Source organism: Pteronotus mesoamericanus, unplaced genomic scaffold (assembly GCF_021234165.1).
Source record: "Pteronotus mesoamericanus isolate MK-2021 breed Mesoamerican mustached bat unplaced genomic scaffold, CSHL_Meso_final contig_68, whole genome shotgun sequence".
Classification (NCBI taxonomy): domain Eukaryota; kingdom Metazoa; phylum Chordata; class Mammalia; order Chiroptera; family Mormoopidae; genus Pteronotus; species Pteronotus mesoamericanus.
In genome coordinates, this window is record NW_026555234.1 from 14915154 (window position 1) to 14934815 (window position 19662).

At 49.9% G+C, this 19662-nt stretch overlaps 1 protein-coding gene across 1 annotated transcript in view; it reads right to left on the minus strand.

The window, feature by feature from the left end:
- SEL1L3 (SEL1L family member 3) overlaps positions 1-17223 on the minus strand; it is a 93232-nt gene extending 76009 nt beyond the window's left edge. Inside the window, exons 1-2 of the mRNA XM_054582011.1 lie at positions 17010-17223; positions 3920-4490 (exon numbers count right to left, since the gene is read on the minus strand). Of these exons, the coding sequence (XP_054437986.1) occupies positions 3920-4490; positions 17010-17174 (736 nt within the window). The 5' untranslated portion in view covers positions 17175-17223. The remainder of the gene's footprint in view (positions 1-3919; positions 4491-17009) is intronic.
- Positions 17224-19662: the final 2439 nt, after the last annotated feature.

Consider the following 19662-nt stretch of genomic DNA (forward strand, 5'->3'; position numbering starts at 1 on the left):
TGTGAGGATGCTGTCACAGTGTGACGGTCACACACAAGCGTAAGACGGAAAAGGGTCCTTGCCCCTTGGCTAAGGGCATTCATTCCTCAATCTCCTCACTCAGGTCACCGTCACTGCACCCCTGACACACGCAGGCGCTGTGCTCGGCACCAGGACAACACAAACCAGGACCCCGGCCTTATGGAGCGTGTGCTATCAGGATGGAGACGCTCAACCAGCAAAAGAAAAAAAAAAAATTAAATATAGCCAATGACAACGTTGAGTGGCACTAAAGGCTATGAAGGAAAATAAAGGTGATAACGATGGGGTGGGGCCACTGTCGTAGATAAGGCAGCGAGGGTGTCTGATGGGGGCATTGGCGCAGGGGCAGGAACAGGTAAGAGAGGGGAGCCGGGGGAGGGGCAGCTCAGGAGGAGGGGGCAGTAACGCAAACCCCCTAAAGTGGGCATGGACCTGGTATGTTCAAAGGGAAGCAAACAGGCTCGTGTGGCTAGACCAGGTGGGCCAGGGGAGCACGGCAGGAGATGGAGCCGGGAAGGGGACAGGGACAGATTCCACAGGCCACAGTAAAAGACATGGGCTGACCTTTTGTAACTGCTATGGGAGTAACTGCCTGCAGGAGGTCATGTCACCTGCTTGCAATGGCTGCCGTGTGGGGGAGGCAAAGCTGGGAGGCCACCCGCAGACAGAACCCAGGCTGAGACCACGGTGGCTTAGACCACATGACAGCCACACACGTGGGGAGAGGCGACTGAACGTGCGCTCTACTCTGAAGACAGAGGCTAGCTGGCCTCCCACGACAGGATGTGCAAGGAAGAAAAGTCTGACAGGCCTACAGTTACCGGCCTGGGCAGGTGCATTCGTTCTCAGCAAGTTCACCCATGACGCAGGTACATGTGTGACAGGTGAGGGACTGCCGCTAAGGCCTGGTCCCCTCCCCCAAGGAAATGGACAGCGTAAGCAGAGCCTCAGGCGTGGTGTGCCTGCCCACCTATGGCCCACACACTTGGAATGCAGCACAAACAGGTGCCTGGATTGTGGCAGAAACAGGTACGCCAGAGGGCAGGTGGCCGAGCCAGGGCATACACGTGTCCTGACAGGCTGCACACTTCTGATCCAGGGCAGGTGTAAGCAGCAGCGCCGGACAAAAGTCTGCTGCACTTCTACCGAAAACCAGACCCCCAGCCCGGCCCGGGACGGGCCCAGGCAAAGGAGGTCTGCCGCAGAGGTGTGCGCGCGGGCGCACGGCCCTCGCCTTGGGAGCACGGCCCTCGCCTTGGGAGTCCGGCCGCAGCCTTTGGTGCACGGCTGCTCCGCCAGCTCACGGAACCTCTCTGCACGGGGACTTTGGCTCACTCTCTTTATAAAGGAAAAAGAAAATGAAAGCAAGTCAGGCGGGGCTTCAGTTCAGATGCAGAGCCCTCGTAGGACACCAGGCACTTGATAGAGAAAACGCCCCCCCACCCCCGCCACCGGTGCTGGCTGCAGACTGGGACCAGACATGAAAGGCGCCCCCACGGCTCCCTAAAGCCATCTTGTTGTTCTGACTTGATTCTTCTTCATCAAGAGTCCCCGCTAAGAACAAGCCAGAGGCCTGGCCTCTGTCCACCACACAGCCGATGACAAGAACAAAGGTCACGGACACTCCTCACAGAGCTGCTGCAGAGGCTCTTTTGATTTGTCTTTTAAGGAGAGGGAACAAATCACAGCCGTGCAAGCAGAGCTGGTTTTGAGGTGACACAAAGCTCCCCCCTACTTTCAGTGACTTTGACTCTTAGAAAAGGTTTTCCTCTGTGTTATGCTTGTATCAGATGGGTTCTCACCCCAACAGCAATGGCCGGGAGGCGGGGAGGGAAACCTGAGCCCTGTGAACATGGGAACGGGCAAGAAAAGAGAGAAGACGTTTCAAGGGTACGTTCGGGTGTCCTGAAGAACTCGGCCAGTTTGTAAATGACTTCATTTGAAAACTTCCAGCTTGTGGTTCAGCCATTCTTTAATGAGAAATATGTGATTTGGCCAAACATGAAATGGAATCATGAAGCCCTGACAAAATCGGAGGCAAAGCAGCACTACGGCTGTGCGCACCCCGTGCTTCCTTCTCCTGCACAAATTAGGCCCCCATGTGGAAGGCATTCAAGGCGTCTGCCTGCAAGAGGGCTGCACACCGATCATCGAAATGCATGCAGCTCGGCGATTTCAGGCATTTAATTACCCACTCCCCCACCCAACGCGCACACACAGAAAAGGAATTTGCCTTCTGCTTCTGGATATCTCTTACTTAAAGCACCACTCAAACATGGGATAAGCCAGACACAGAACACAGCTATTAAAACAAAATGTGGGATGAACTTGTATAGAACACCACACATGCACAGAAGTGCCTGTAAAAAGTGGTGGAATCTGAACGAAGTCCGTGGTCGCGTTAACAGTATTAGCTCCACATTGGTTCCTCTGTTTTGGGACTGTACTCTAGTTAGGAAGATGTCACCGTGGGGGGACACTGGGGGAAAGATACACAGGACTTGCTACCATTTTTGCAACTTCCCGTGAATCTATGATTATTTCAAAATAGTTCTTTTAAATGCCAAATGTGTCGATTCTGTGGTAAGTGGCTTCTGATGGGGTATAGTCTGGAGTTGCACAGGCCTTTAAGTTTTCGTTACATGTGGGGCTGTTTTGGGGTGGCCCCAGGAAATACTGGCACTGTTTTCCCCGTATCCTTAAGTCACCTTGCCCCAAGCCAGTCCTCTCGAAGATGAGGAGGTGACAGGCTCTTCCCGTGGGAGGGTCTGCTGTCGAAAGCCCATGATGTCTTCCACCCACCAAGCCTGCCTGGTGGCCGGGCCGCAGTCGCTCTAGATCAGCGGTCCACCGGCCCTGCCCCTGGTAGAGAGGTTCTCAAGCTTTAGGGTCCATCGGTCATGGGAACGTGTGAATGCTGATTCCAGGGCCCTGGTCCCACAGATCCCGAACGGGTAGTTAACAGATGGGGCCTGAGAACTTGCATTTGCAACGCGAGTCCTGGCTGATTGTGTTGCAGCATGTCCCAGGGCCACATTTTGGGAAACGCTACCAGACCCAGGTGGTTCCTGGGCACTTGCCCAGGAGGGCTCCCCACGGCAGGGCAAGGAGAAGAGCTGGCAGGTGTTCAGCACCCACAGGGCAAGGTGCCCCTCGCACCCATGCAGAGACCTTCAGGCCCCTTCTTCTAAGCGCGAACAGCCAGAGAGCTCCAACCCCCGTGCTTCAGAAAGGCTGATGAAGGACCAGCAGCCTCCCGTATGGATCCTTCAGTGGCTGTGACCATATGGCATTTAGGATAAAATGGCAGAGTTTGGACTCAATCATCTATTATCAGGGCTACTTTTCACAGAGTGCTGATTATGGGCTAAGCAATTGCATGTCATTTAATTCTCACAACGCTGCCCTGAGGGAACCGTTGTCTACTCTTCCCATTTTACAGAGAAGAAAGCTGGGGTTCTGAGAGTTCTAAAATTACACAGGCCGAGAGAAAGCAGAAGAGCCAGGAGCTAAAGGCAGATCTGCCTGAGAAGTAATTCTGCCCTAAAACGAACATTGGAGGGGTTTTTGAGGGGAGATGGAAGATTTTCCCAATGCGTGTTTCAGTGGCATTGACGTGCCTTTCCAACTTAAAGCAGATCAGATCTCTCAAGGCAGGTCCTCCTTCCATGGCCCCTCTGTCCCTCCCTCCCTTTCACCTTCTGTCCCGTTCTCTCTGACTCTTTCTCCTCTTCTCACCTTTTTAACTTTTCCCCTCTCACCCCAAAGTCTAAAATCACAGGCTCCATTTTCCTTGTCTCCCCCACTGCGAATATAAGAATTTTCTCCTGCCCTACTCTTACAATGCACGCTATCTGAAGAAATGAGAATTAGGTTCATGACAAGGCAAATGACCTACCAGTTTCAAGAGGACACTGGGGAATCTTGTTTGCCCTAAGGTTCCAAATATAATCCATGTTCCACTCAAGGCACACTTGATGGTCTTTGAAAGGGCGTTCAAAAGGCGGGATTGTCTTCAGCAGAGTATAATTCTTTGCAACAGCGTGTAGCAGGTTTTCGTCCCATTTAACATGCATGTCTCCGCCCCTGTACGTGTGAGTAATCCAGGCGCGGAGTATCACCACCGACACGGATATGGAGTGTCTGATGAAATAGTCATCTCTGTACACCATGATGCTCGGAAATTTCACCTGGACCAGGTGTGTTCTGCTGGTGTGAAGATGTTTCTCGTTCTTCCACCTTTTCTTGTACACAGGAATGCTACTTCTGAACTCAGACGAGACGACGGCTTCCAAGTTGACAACACAAGGCTGAGAGCACAAATACTCCACCGAGACTTCAGAAATGTTGCGAACGTTTCCTTCAGTGACAGTGAAATAGATGAAGTCTTTGTAAGCCACGCTCTGTTCTGCTTTGGGTATCACCGCTGTCGTCAGAGAGGTCTGCCGGCCCCAAGATGGTACGAAGTTCTGAAAAGAAAAAACATATATAGAAAGTTTTTAAATTATCATAATGTCCTGGCCAGTGTCCAACCTCTCTGTTGGTTGGAGCCTGGGTTGCAGGTTCGGTCCCTAGTCAGGGTGTGTACAAGAGGCAACCGATAGATGTTTCTCTCTCACATCAACGTTTCCCTCTTTCTCTCCCTCCCTTCCCCTCTCTCTCAAAATCAATAAGCATGTCCTCAAGAAAGGATAAGAAAAATTATATTACCCTGGCTGGTGTGGCTCGGTGGACTGGGTGCTGACCTGCAAACCAAAAGGTAGCTGGTTCAATTCCCAGTCAGGGCACATGTCTGGGTTGCAGGTCAGGTCCCCAGTAGGGGGTGTGCAATAGGCAACCCATTGATGTGTCTCTCTCACATCAATGTTTCTCTCCCTCTCTGTCTCCCTCCCTTTCTCTCTCTAAAAATGAATAAAATCTTTTAAAAAATTATCATATTAACAGATACATGAATCATGATTTTCCTGGTATTAAAAAAAAAATCCATCTCCATAAAGCGGTGAATGCAAAAGAGGAAGGATGTCGAAACCACTACTGAACCATTGGAGAAAAACCAACACACACACACAAATGAAGATTGGGCTACATTAACTCTCTCCCCAGACTCAGTAGCATCTGCTGATCAGAACATGACGTTGAAACGACATGGCAGTAATTCCAGAGTTGGTTTCCAAATGGAAGAGCTAGTTCATAACACATCTAGTCACAATGAACCTGCCTTCGAGTGAAAGAGAGAACAATCCAGCTTCAGACATTTCCAAACTATTGTCCTGACTTCAAATGCTAGAGAGAAGCAGCCAAATCAGAGGGCGAGAGAAGAGTTCAAAGTGCACCCAAGAGGGAACATGACACGGATGCCAACAGGGCCTCATTTCCTCCAGTAAATTCTAAGCCAAAACAAGCCTGCGCGACGGATGGATCAGCAGGAGGTTTCTATTGCTCCAAATCACGCGCCGGCAGGCTGGGACCACAGACTGCGCTGTCTGATTTCTTCACCACGGATGGTACAACATGTGCCAAGAAAGATATCATTTGCCTGTTTATTTATCTAGTTCTCTAAATGACCAAGCCATCTCCATGTGGACATTGGTTCCAGAAGAAACCTGTAAAGCTTGGTCATGAAGTCAAGGCAATGTTCTGAGCGTGATGTATGAGTGCTAAGAGATCTCCTAAATCTGACGTTGTGGCTCAGGTATCCAAAGCACAGTTGCAAAAAGGTTACTTGGGACCACTGCACACCCATTAGTACGGCTATTATAACAACAGACAAACAAAATAACAAAGGACGCAGAGAAACAAACCCTGTGCCTTGCTGGTGGGAACGTAAAATGGGGCAACCGCTGTGGAAAACACTAGAGTGGTTCCTCAAAAAATTAAACAAGAATTACCATAGGATCAGCAACTCTGCTTCTGACTCTACTATGCCCAAAAGAGTTGACAGCAGGGACTTGAAGAGATATGTTCATAGACATACACCCACGTTCAGAGCAGCATCATTCATAAAAGCTAACATGCAGAAGCAACCCAAAGCCTACCTGTGGATAAATGGATAAACAAATGTGGTATATACACACATGATGGAACACTACTCAGCCTTAAAAAGGAAATTCTGACACATGCTACAACTGGATGGACTTTGAAGGCATTATGCGAAGGGTAATAAGTTAGTCACAAAATAATAAATTCTCTATGGTTCCGCTTATGGGAGGTCCCTGGAGGGGTCACATTCATAGACACAGAAACTAGAACGGTGCTTGCCAGGAGCTGGGGGAATAGGGAGAAGAGGAGTTATAGTTACCAGGCACCAAGTTTCAGTTTTGTGAGAGGAAGAGTCTGGAGATGGTGGTGATGGTTGCTCAACACTGTGAATGGATTTTAATGTCTTCGACGTTGTACACATAAAATGGTTAAATGGCGAAATTTTATGCTATGAATATTTTTACAAAAAAAAATTTCTTTAAAGGTCACTGTTGTCTTCTTCAAAGAAGGGAGAAATAAGGAACCTTATCCTCACTTCTGGTTTAGGGCTGTGGGAGAAGCCAAGGTGGCAAAGACAGAAGACAGGTATCCAGGAATCATGTTTACAGATAAGCAGAACATTAAACTATACACCAGCCCTAAAGGAGCACAGCCCCAGGCGAAGCAACTCTGACTGGGGCACCTGGGACAGGTGTTACGGAGGGCATGGTATTTCACTTGCACTTCGAGGGATGAAGAGAAGTCCTTTAAGTAGAGAAGCAAAGGAGAGCTGCTGCAAGTGGTGTGGACAGCTCACGTCAGGGCAAGAAGGCAGGGAAATGCAGTTGCACTGGGGGGGGCAAGCAAGTAGCTTGGTTTGGCCGGAGATTAGAAAGGGGGTAAAACACGTGAGAGGATGTGAGAACACAGGTCGAAAAACGGCAAGGTCCTCGTTCTCGAGGACATGGAATCCCCACCCAAACAGTGCCGACTGTTGCTCCGCTGACGGCAAAGAATCAATGAAAGCTTCTGAGGAAGGGGACAGTGTTTCTATTTCAAAGCACCGACACAGTCAGTTAGAAACAAAGCTGAGGATCAAGAGAAATGAGGAGAGGACAGAGTTCATTGATAAGTAAATTCTCACTCACAGTGAGACATGCACATGGAAACTATACTGAGATGCCATTTTGAACAGAGTGGAGTCACAGACATCAAAACGCACAATAACACATGGTTCTGGCTGGATGGAAGGAAGTGTGGCATCTTGGGTCCTGCTAGGGGAGTGATCTCTGTGGACTGAGATCAGGCAATACTAGCAAACACAGAAATGCACCTACCTTCTGGCCCAACAATTCCTCTCCTAAGACTTTATCCTACAAATATACTCCAATTTGTGCAACCTCATGTATATACAGCTTTTCACTGCAGCACTGGCTGTAACAGTAAAAGATGGAAAACTTAAATGCCTGTTGGACAGGGCTGGAGGGTAAGTTACAGTGCATTTGCTCTCGGAATCCAATACAGCTACCGACACAGGGAAGACCTGCATGCACAGGTAATGGGATGATGGTTGTTTTTTTTCCTCTCTGAACTTCAAAGTTCAGAAGTGCCATTTGGGTTTGGAAAAAAGAATATATACATATTTTCCTGAGTACACATAGCACTGGATGGCCACATAGAGGACAAAGTGACCAGGAGACACGGTATGAGAGACCTGCACTGTCTACCTCTTCCTATCCTTTGAATTTTGTACTACATGAATATTCCCCCAAAAATGGGGCGGGGAGGGAAGCATCGGTCCTAAAAAATAAAAATGGAAAATACAGCTTCTCCAAATTGCAGAGGGAGACTGGTGGTTAGTGATGGGAAGCCCATGGGAAGAAATAGGTAAAGTCCAAACTGTCCACACCCTCGGGGGGAGGCTGAATTGTTTTATGTTCTCATTTATTCTTCCAAATTACAAGGGGGGGGGGAATAAATGTAAAAATAAGCTTCTATTTAGAAGTAGAGACCGTCAGATAGGACGAGCCCTGGATGACGACCCTGCCCACCCCTCCCCCGCAATGTTTTAGACAACGAAACGGCAACCTAGAAGGTGCCTGTCTCCAACATCCCCCAGCTGGCGCGTTAGCAGAAGCAGGCTCAGAAGCAAGGCGCCTCTCCTTGACTCTCACTCCCACGTTCTCCACCCCACGGCCCACAGCAGCAGGACTGAAGACTTGCCATTTCACGGCTGCCTGAGAACTCCAGGCTGAATTCTGCATTCACATGAATAAAGCTACACCCAGCATTTGTCCACAAGCATCGGCTCATTCACTTGGCAGATGTGCCAAGGTGTGGCTCCCCTTCTCTAAATGGGAATCAAGCTGGTGACGCCCATAGCCGAGTTCAGCGGAAGCCAGAGAAGCTAGTGCTGATGGAAGCTGGACCAGAATAGTGGCTGAGGGGTGGCTGGCACGCCTCCCTCTAAATGCCCTGCGCTTCCCTTACCGTGTTTCACAGGAAGAAAATATTTGCTTAGTTAGTGAGACAATAGGGAGCAGAGTCCGGGGTGCGCTGTGGTACATTAAATATCACATTGTGTTCTTTTTTCAAAGAATGACTTAAAACCTCTTCCTCATTCTTTCCATGTACAGGATACCTTAAAAACTCACCCAGGCCCAGTTCTCTCCTTTGATTTTTTTTTAATCATGTTTTTATTGCTGATGCTAGGAACGCCAGTGAAAACCAGGATGCTGGGGGAAAGGCTATTTGATTTCACTAGATTTCATTGCAAAGTGCAGTTTATAATAATCGTGTTCAATATTTTACATCTTATTGCTAAAAACGCCAGTCCACTTTCCCGTGTTAGTAAGCGCAATGTGCTGAGCACGGTTTCCGTTCTGCTTGATGGCCCCCAACTTTCCAGACCTCAACTTATCACTGCAGAGGCTGGTGGTGACAGACGAGAATGAAGAAGGCACAGGACACCTGTCAGCGACCCCTCTCCAGGGCCTTCACTTAAATGGTATTCAAGGGGACCTCCCTATTCTTTTATGAAGATTATTTTATTTTCACCTGCTTCAACGTGCAGTAAGTCAATCCAAGGTTTATGGGTCCTAGATATATGCAATCCAGTACAGTAGCCAGGAGTCACATTAAGCACTCGGAATATGGCTGGTCCAAATTGAGGTGTGCTGCAAGTGTGAAATATACACTGGACTTCAAAAACAATATAAAAAAGGATGCAGAGTACCTCGTTAATAATTTTTATACCAGCTGCATGCTGAAATGATATCAGGATACAGTGAGTTAAGTAAAATATATTACTAACATTAATTCCACCTTTTTCAGGTTATTTTTTATGTTGCTACTGGAAAATTTGAAATTACATATGTAATTTGTATGGCTTGCGTCTGTGGCTCACATCCTACTTCTATGGGACGGCACTATTCTGGATTTGAGGTCAGCAGTTTTCCTGGAAAAAGGGACCACGTGGTAAATATTATAGGTTTGCAGGCTGCTCGGTGTCCATCCCAACTACTCACCTCTGCTGTGGTGTCAAGAGAAGCCACAGACAACTCGTGAGCCACTAAGCTTGGCTGTCATCCAGGACAACTTCGTTTACTTACAGAAACAGAAGGCTGGCTGGATTGGCCCGTGGGCCACAGTTTGCCTGCCCCTGTTCTAAATGATGAAACTTTTGTTCCAGAGAGTTTTGAAGAACACGAAGTGACAGCAGACACTCTTTTAAAAGAATTATATAGGAGACATGAGATGAATAACACAATTAGACATAATTTCATAGATGTGTAGTTGATGGAGCTTGACTTGCTTTTTTTGCTAAGGTTCCCCAGTGGTGGTGTTGACATCTTGCTATTGTTTCTTTCAAGAAAGATCTAAGCCGGATGAGAAGTTGGAGCTAGCCTGGGCAAAGAGTTATAATTGCCTGGACTGAGAAAGATTATTTGAGAAGTGGGAAAAATACGAGTGACAGCTAGGGTGTGAGAGAAAAACAACTTCAGGGGCTGGGCAATGTTTTCTGAATATGATAGGGCTGTGCTGGCCCCCAGGAGCCGGTCTCGAGAAGGTGCTGCGAACTTCAGTCCCTTGGGCACCTAAGCAGTGTAGGAAGTTGGCGTCCCGTGGGCTGGAGCCGAGCCAACGGGCAGCTGCTCCACCAGGAGCTATGGCTGCCTCTGTTATGTACAAAACCAACATCGATTATCAACACATCACACTCTAAATATTGATTAAGCTGAAGCTGATTTCCTGGATCAAGTCATGTGTGTGGTTATGAGCTGTTTCCTGCCAGGAAAACAAGGCAATTAACTTGAAGAGTTCCAGCTACAGGCATGACACGTGTCCTACCTCCATAGGTATTTTCACATGCCCGGTTGCATTAACATAAGCTAAGAATTACCCAAACATTCCTTTGTTCAGAAATTATGAGGTCAGAATCCATGTCGCAGTCACTGCTATGTCTCCGGCTTGGCACATCGGCTGTTGGTGTTTCTTGCTGAAATAAAGTCCGGGGCATGGGCATTTCTACCAGGTGCCCTCGTGGTCCTGCCTATAAACCAAAGGATATGCTCCAGCCGCGAGTCCCCCCAACACCCTTTCCTGACATTCACAAGTTCTTCCGTGGGGGGCAGGGGGGCCTTGACAATTCTCTGTTTTCCATCCAGCCTCATCAACCCTCTTCGGGGGAGTCCTTTCACGCTGGCATCTCGCCGGGCCCCTGGGGGTCAGAGCTGAGGAGGGGGACCGTAGGTGAGGCCAGGGAGGGCGGCGCTCTGGGGCCTGCCATGCCCACCTCGGGTGGGCTTCCCTCAGCTGTCCAGTCAGTCCCGCCAGACCTTCAGACAACCACCCTATATTCTAGAAATGTTTCACTTCTCCACACCGAAAACACGAAGGACATTGTTAAAACGGCTCCTCCCTCCACCCTCATTGGGCTGCTGCTGTTCATCTGGCAACTTCATCCACGTTAATGTGGTCATGACAAAATGCTGCAGTAATGTCACAGATATGCATTTCTATGCCAGCCCCGGTGGAAACGATGCCTTAAATGTAAAGGCCAAACGCACTGCAGCCGTAAGCAAGGTGTCTGAGGGCGAGGGGGACATTTCTGTGCCCCTCCAATTATGCCATTTAAGCAGACACATAGATGGACCACCTCGGAAGCTCCAGATCTGCTCTGCACACAATGGAGCTGAGCTCTGAGAGACGCCTGAGCCCTCGAACAGCTGTTTCCACCAGAAGCAAGCTAATCAAAGTCAAGTTTGATAGTGTCACGCACACAGCCACAAAGCACAGATTTCTTTGTCTTTGTGTAATTGTGTACTTATTGATATTTTGTGTGAAAGAAAGAAATGGGTCAGTTAATGCGTGTTCATGATAAAAGACCCACAATTGATGATCTCAAGGCACTCACTTCAGCCTGGGATTGAGAAACAGATGAATTTAGGTATCTTGTGGATGAAGAAAAAAAAAAAAACTATCAATTTCGCCTAAACTTCTTTCAGGATGGCTGCATCTGATTCCTTTAAACAAAATCAATAAGAAGAAACTCTATTCAAATAACCCTCCCTTATTCTAAAGAGCTGAGAAAACTTGGATCTTCTCTCTACATGATCCACTTGTGATCTATGGAAAGGACAGAGATTGTAAAATCTCAAACCATTCCCATTTTACTATGGGAGGTTCATTTACACCTACACATGTATGTGGATATGTCTGATATGCAAACCACAATTGACTATTTTTCTCATTCCTGCCCATTCTGCCCCATTGGTCACCTAAGAAAACCTTGGCTCATGAGGTCTTTTCTCCAAACTGGCTGGATCAAACTTTCCATAGGTCAAAAGGGTAATTGTATTGGCTTAAAAGGCCCACTTTGCTGATTTCTGCTGACTAGAAATAAGCAAAAATTTTGTTTAGGTCAACAAAGCATGCAATTAAGCAACGATGCTGTCAATATGGACTTCCGAAATCAAGATATGCCTTGGGAAACATTTCCTAGTCGCCAAATACGCCTTCCCAAACCTAAGAGCTGGCTAGGGACACGCCATCACAATAATGATCAACACTCCCACTGAGCTGGATCCTCTCCCCTCTTTAATACAGTTTAATATGCTCTTTCTTTCTAACTCAAATTATATGAGGGTAACCATGGTTTGGTTTGGTTTGGTTTCTATGAGTAGCTCCTGTGCCAGGCATTGGGACAGGCATGGTCTTCTCCACGCCAGTCTAACCTCGTCCTTTCACAGAGAACTTCATAGAATTTCTCCCTTCAAACCTAATCCTCACAACAGCCCTGGGAGGGACAGAGAATTCCAGCTGAGGAAATGAAATGGATTCAGAGAGGGTGAGTAACTTGCCCAAGGTCAACCAGCAGAACCAAAACTTCAAATCCACATCTGCCACCTCCTAAGTCAGCCATGGTGTTCCTCTTGCCTTCCAGAAACACTCCAAATGACACCCTCAACTCACCCACTGACCGCTACACCTTCACCACTTTCTGGCTGCAGGTGAGGGAGTCTCAGTAGTTCCCTCGCTCCCATTTTGAAAGGGGGTGGGGGTGGCTAAAATTCAACAGGGTCACTACGCCTTGTGTCTGGGGAGGGTAGATGTTACCCACACACATACTCAGCGCACTGAGCCACCTCCCCAGCTCTTTTTTGGGTGAGGATGGGACACAAGAGCTGCCACGTAAGAATCCCCTCAGCCATTCCTCACGTGCTGCGCAGCCCTCCTGCCCCTCCCTGTTCCTTTCTCAGGGGAATAGGATGAGCCAGTGAACAGTGAAACTGAATCCACTGGAGGCTCCTTATGGTCTACTGGAGTCTACCCATCTTCTCCGGGACATATCGGGATTCTCTGTCTTCTGGTCAGCCCGTTCATGGCTCCTACACTCTTACCAACAATAAAAGGGTTAGAAGGCAAGAGGCAGACACCATCACTTTGCAGATTTTAGGAGCTCTGGTGAGGATGAATGTGGAAGTTACTGGCTGACGTGATGCTTGAGGGTGATCTCTGTTATTTCATATATTCATGATCACTCTCGCACGAGCTGGACAACTGAGGCCTCTTTACTGTTTTGTTCTTCCAGGTCCTGCGTGACACGCATGGTTCCTTCTGGAGGGATAAGTAACGGCCAGCACAGAGAATTCTACACAAGACTGTCGCCTCCACCATCTGCCAACGATCCTCACGTCCATTTGCACTGTTGATGTCCTCTTACTTTTTGTCCTCTGGTTATTTAACGAGTGTAAGTGTCTAGAGCTGACCATCAGTAATACTAGCCATTGTGAGATTCATTTTCTCATTTAAGAAAAAATATATATCTTTGAGACCAGAGTTTGGAAGGGACAAAATGGCCTTCTACGAGTGCCACTGTCACAGATGAGGCTGGGGAGGGCTGAGGCTGTTCTAGCCACATCTGGAGGAAGATAAGAGTTAATGATGTAAGAGGACGGCAAGGGGGGGCGGTCAGTCTGCTGGGCAGGGCAAGTCCTGTGTGGACCACACCGCTCAGTACCAGGGAGCTCAGGGGAATCGATCTCATTACCTTTTGCTTTTGAGGCCCTCACCCTCTCTGGGGAGGCTGGCTCTCTGCATCTTGACCTTTGATGACCTCAAGAATTTTCTGGCTGCTGCTGGAACCAAGGATCATCTTTTCAGAAATCTGCTTGGCACCACTCCGTGACTTATCTTTCAGGCCTCGTCACAATTATTCATGCTTTGGCAGTATCCTAGCTACAGTCACAGTTCCATTCTTAGGCTGTGACTGAAGGTTACTCTGTCCCAGCCAATGGAGAAGGAGGAACCCATAGCCCCTGGACTCTGGCTCCAGGACACATGGTTCCCACGAGGGCAGGGGCTTACAGGCATCTGTTCAAAAAGCCACTCTCAACCTCCAGCTTTGTGAACAAGGAGTTCGGTGGGGACCACACAAATTGGGAACTGGCCCCCAAATCACAGAAAGTCGGCTTTGGAATGGATTCCTAGGCACACTCTGCTCTACACTTGGGCACACGTTCACACAAACTCAAGTGCTAAACTTGGCCAACCAGCTGCCTGTGGTCTGTATAAAGACCCGCTCTCTTATCTCTCCATTACGGATGACAAATATCTTTTACTTTTTCTTTTTTTTTCCCTCTCTTTAACATCCTGCTTCTATTTTGTGGCCTGTGTTTCCTGCTTTGCGTATTTTAGGTTACTTTAGACATGACCTCACATCCTGGCCAATCGCACAGTAGCTGCTAATTGCAAATGCTTTGCTAATGGTCCATACATCTATGCATGAGGGGAATGGGTTACAAGAAGCAAAAGCCAGGAGGCAATTAGCTAGCATGGCTAAGAACTGGGGCTCTGGAAGTAGATACATTTGGGTTTTAATGGTGGACTTACCTGTGTGGCCCAGGGCAACTTACTTATCCCTTACTCATCCTCTGTGAGCCTCAGTTACCTCGCCTGAATGGGGATCATAATGGCTCCTCCCTCAGAGGGTCATCGCTAAAATTAATATTAGATAATGCACATAAACAACTTAGCATGATTATTATTACTATTATTATTTAGGCTTCCAGATTATGGGTTAGCTTTCTCCCTCTAGGGTCTACATATTCCTGATATCCTAGTTATTCTGCTCAACTCCTCCCCTCCACTTGCCCTTCCCTCCACCCCCACCCCCAGACTGAGCACACTTCCTCTAGGAAGTATTCCTTGATGAGCAGAACACAAGCAATTATGATTTTTTTTTCTTGGTTGTTTCAGGTTTTTCACACAGATGTTTACAATTCCCCCAATTTGCAGGTGAAATCTCTCCAAGGTCAAGAATCCTTCCTTGCCGTTTGGCAGTATCTCAGGTAGCACATACTTCTAGAGCAAAATCCCTAGCAAGTGCTAGACCTTAGTGGGGGTAGGGAATGGGGGGTGAGGGGTGGAGAAGCCCACCTTCCAAGTCACACTATTGCTTCCTTGCGTTTTGCAAAAGCTTCTCATTCAGTTGCAAAATAGCTTTCTTGACTATCAAAGCCTTTCTTTTACAGTAGCTACCTGAAGCCCATCTGAAGAGAACATGCATAGTCAGGAAGCACTGACATTTCCCTCTCTGTGTTGGTTCCAAAATCCATCTCATCCCTGTACCAAGACATTCCTCCACGCTCCAGTTACTTCCCACGTGACGGCATCTGCCGTCATCTCCCTTTTTGGAGCCCTACCTCCCCACGTCACTACCTCACTCCAGTCTACCCAACAGCGTCACTTTCCCCCTCTCTGTTGTGTTCCCTAGGCCCCCCCTGTGGTCCATACTGAACTTTAATGCCTACCCCCCGCCCCCCCCATCTGTCTCTGTCCCCAGTGACCACAAGGCCTCTAGGCTTTTCTCCTGTTATTCTGATTTCCTGGCATTGTCAAGAAGTGGTCTCTTTTTGGCCAGATGTTAAGATTTCCACGTGGAACCTTCCAGACCACCGGCGCATTAATGTTTTACCCAGTACTCTCGTACATCATGTCTGCCTCTGCGGGTAACCAGGGCCTTGTGGACGGAGATCATCTGTTTAAACTGGAACCCTGTCCCTCGTTATGGCAGTTTTATGTATGAGCCTGTGTGCTGTAACCCTGTGGCATAAATATTAAATAATAACGTCTCCTGGGTGAAAAAAATCATTCATGTTAACTGACAACTTCTTATGAAAAATACGAAGGAAATCCAACCTCAAAATTTGGTCCTGACTGATTTTAAAATACAAAGAAAATCACGGATTGTTCAACAGGTAGACGCAAAAGGAGAAACACAGTCTGCCTTTCTACACTCCCTTGCTTCAAAGATATGAAACATCCAAGAAGTAGAGAATGTTCAAAGAAACTTGGGCTGGGCGGCAAATTTCGTTGGAATCAAGTTCCAAGCCCTGCAAGTGTCTCCTAAGCAGTTTTTAGCTTCTGAGAAGGCAGATCCCGAATAATGACAATGCCACATAAATGAAAATAATTCTGGGCAATGACACTGCTCAATTTTTTTTCACATTCTGTGAATTTCCTATTACATCAGTTTCATGATTCAGCATTTTCCGCTTCATTTATGTACAGTAATATGTGGCGAGATAATCCAAGGTCTCTACGGGGTCCTGGGACGTCAGGTAGGCTGGACAGGGAAGGTGTCACCTTCTGTAAATTACTCCTGTTTAGAACTGAAAACACAAGGAAGAAAAGCCATCCAAGGAATGGAGAGGTATTTCTCCCCCCCTTTTCTGAGGACCTAAATTACTCTGGTATTTTAAATGAGTTGGTCTTGAAAAATAGGTTACTGCCATTTAGTTGATGACTAAAAACAGAAGCCAAGAAGTGTGAAAACTGTAACTGACATGCATAACCTAAACGTATTCTCAGAAATGACAATGTTAAAGACGCAGCTAAAGTCACCACTCTGGCGGTAAGCGTGTTAAGAACTAGATTTCTTTCCGGCATCCGCAACTTGGCTAGAGTGACCATGGAAGAGTTGAAGAGCGCTGGAAACGGCCGATTCATCTCCAGGTCATTGGCAGAAAAGGGTCGGGGTCACGAGGACAGGGTGGAAACCAAAAGGAGGGTCGAGGTGGGTGCCATTCGCGGAGAGAAAGAGAAGTTAGGCAGCACGAGAAGGAAAGGAACTGCGAGATTGTAAGGGAAGCCCAAGACGCGTAAGGAGGGGGCTGGAGAGCCGTTCCCGGTGGGGTGGGGTAGGAACTCGGTTTAGCAAAGATCCCAGGTGGAGAGAGGGACAGGCCGGGTCTCGAGGGGAATCTGACTCAGGTCTGGAGCGAGTCTGGGAGGGAGATTGAAGGGACACGAGAGAGAGCGAAGCGCCGCCAAGTCCGGTCCACGCACTGCTCTCTTCGCCTCGGGTACCCATCCCAGGTGCTGGGAGCGCCCGGGGCACAGCAGCCAGGAAAAGAGAAAACTAGCAACACCGTGCCCACTCCGCGTGGCGGAGGTCCCCGGCCCCTCCACCCGCGTCCCCGGGGCCCCGCACGGCGGGGAGGACCCGGGCAGGGTCCGGTGCTCACCAGGTAGCAGAGCAGGAACAGCGCGCAGGCAGGGCGGCTGCCGAGGTCCGGGGGGACGCCGCCGCTCAGGGGGGCCATGGCTACGGCCCGGGGGCCAACCTCAGGCGGCAGGGGTTGTTGCTGCTGCTGCCGCGGCCGCCCGAGCCACGCGCCGCGCCGCTTCATGGCGAGGCCGCCCGGATCCGGGCCGGAACAGGTCACCTGGTGCAGGGACCGGCCCCCGCCCGAGGCGCCACCTTCCCGCCCGCCCCCGGCCGGGCCGGCCGCCGCGCGCGGGGCCACCTGCCGCCGCCGCTGCCGGACCCGCCGCCGCCACGGCCGCTCCCGCCGTCGCCGCCCCCGCAGCCCCAGCCGAGCGCCGGCTCCTCCCCGCCTCCCAGTCCCCGTCCCCTCCCTCCCCTCTGCTCCCTGCCCAGCCCGCCTCGCGGCCGCTCCCTCCGGCCACCAGGCTCCCACTCCTCCCGGCTGCCGGCGCCCGAGCAGGTGGGGATGGACCCCGGTCCCGCCCTCCGGCCACCGCCCCCCGCCCGGGTGGCCCTGCCCCGGGCCCGCCTCCCCTTTCCCTTTCTTTCCTCTCCTCCCCCGCCCCCCTTACCCGCTCTTCCTTTCCGCGAACCTCTCCCCTCCCTCCGTTTCCCTTTTCCCCTTCTCCCTTCTTCTCTCTCTCATTCTCTTCCTAAACCCATCCTCTTCCCACTTTCTCCTTTTCTCTTTCCCGAGCTCAGTCTCTTTCTCCCTCCGGCATTTTCCCAGTCCCACCCACTCCTTTTGCGGGTCGCGCAGCCCAGTTCCCGCCGGTGCAATGGGTTTTGTTCGGTTGTTTTTTTTGGCGAGGGCGCCATTCCCGCTGGGCGCTGGGCGAGTGTGCCCCCTGGAGTTGCACCACGCAACAACCCAGCTTCCAGCCCTTAAGGATGGATTTTGACCCCTGCCAACCTCCACCTGTCCACCTGCAGGGGTGGGGCAGCCTCCCTGCTGGTACATTAGTAGCCGAGGTTGCGCCGCACCCTGCCCGCTGGGTCGCGGCAGGTTCTGGATGTTTCCCGAGGGTTTTGTGCGGTGCTGCCGCCGCCCGAGCCGCCGCGCTCTTTGTTTTAATTGTCCAGAGTATCGGCGCCCAAAGCGGGTTTGTATTTAATTTGTATCCATGTGCCCTGGCTTCCACTTTGGACGGAAAAGAAAATGAATTAATTAGGCCAATGCAATTGTCCTCAAGCCACAAATGAGAGGGGCGAGGCTGTTCAAGTGCACAAACAGCATTGAAAAAAAAAAAAAATCCAGGCACATCTTGGCCTTGGGGACGCAAGTTGGGACTGGCTGCTCGCTGACCGGCCAGGCAACCCAAAGCGGGACTGCCAGTTCTAGACCCGCCCTGGCGCTCGGGGAAGGGCACGACGTTGCCTAGTGGCTCAGACGACTGCCTAGACTCTTGGCTGCTGCTCGGAAATGGTTAACCCGCCTTGGAAAGTTAGCAAAAGCTTCCCCTTGGCACTGGTGGATTTGTGAGGATTGTAACTAATAATAGACTAGGAGTCTGAGAGGACACAGCCCTTTCCCCGTGGAAGTGCCACCACAGTAGGTCAAGTCACAGAAGGCGTAGGAAGAGGCTGGTGGTGAATATGAGATGCCCAGGGCTGGGTTTAACCGGCTTTGGAACCCTCTGGGCCTGGATACGCTCTCAGCCATCTGGGTATGGACCTGGCCACACTCAGCTCCTCAGCAGAGTCACCCCTTAGTTTTTTAGGTCACCTGCGGGGTGTGGCCCTGAGTCAGGCTCTTCTTGGCCCAGAGTCACTCATTGCAAGATGACTCCTTTCAGTGATCATCAGACTCAAGCCTGCACCCGAATCACCCAGGGAGCTTGTGAACGCGCCTGTGGATGGACGGCCTCGCCAGAATTTCCCCGTCGGCAGGTCCTAGGTCGGGCTTGAGAAGCCGCATTCCTGACAAACTGCCAGGTAATACTGGTGCTACTGCTCGAGACCCCATTTCCAGAACCACTGGCTTATAGGAAATGGCCACTTCTGCCCCTCTCACACCTAGCAGTCACCCCATGGGAGCGTTGGAGGGTTTCTTTATTCGACAGATGTCACCACTGCCCCGTCCCATTTCCACAGACCTAAAGAATTCAAATGCTGCTGTGCGACGCGGGAAGCCGTTTGTTCTATAGACTGCGCAAGGGGATCAAGGATTTGGTGGCTTCAGCAGAGATCATGTCCATATTTTTCCTGTCAGGCCAGAAGAGAAACGCTACTTTTTAATGTATGTGGAAGGAAAATTGTTAGCCAGTTTGGGAGCATGGGGCATCATAGGATCTGTGGGGTGTCCCTGGGCCTTTCTGCTGAGTTTCTCTCTGTTGTTGTGCCCGGACTTGGTTGGTCTTCAGGGAGCAGAATGGTTCCCTTTAAGTTGTTTGTAATCAGGATTCATGGACTTGCGGAAGGGTTTGGATTTACCTCGCTGCAGTCAGTGCGGAGGGCCCGCCCCCCATAGGGGCCTGGGCTATTTTTAACCTGGCATGTCTAGCCTCTCACTTGCTCATTTTCCATTGCACTCCTACTGTGCTCAGGCACCACCCAAGGGCCCCGAAACGCAGAGGTGGCAGGACCCGCCCTTTCCATGGGATCGAGGAGCGGCAGGAATGCAGAAAACT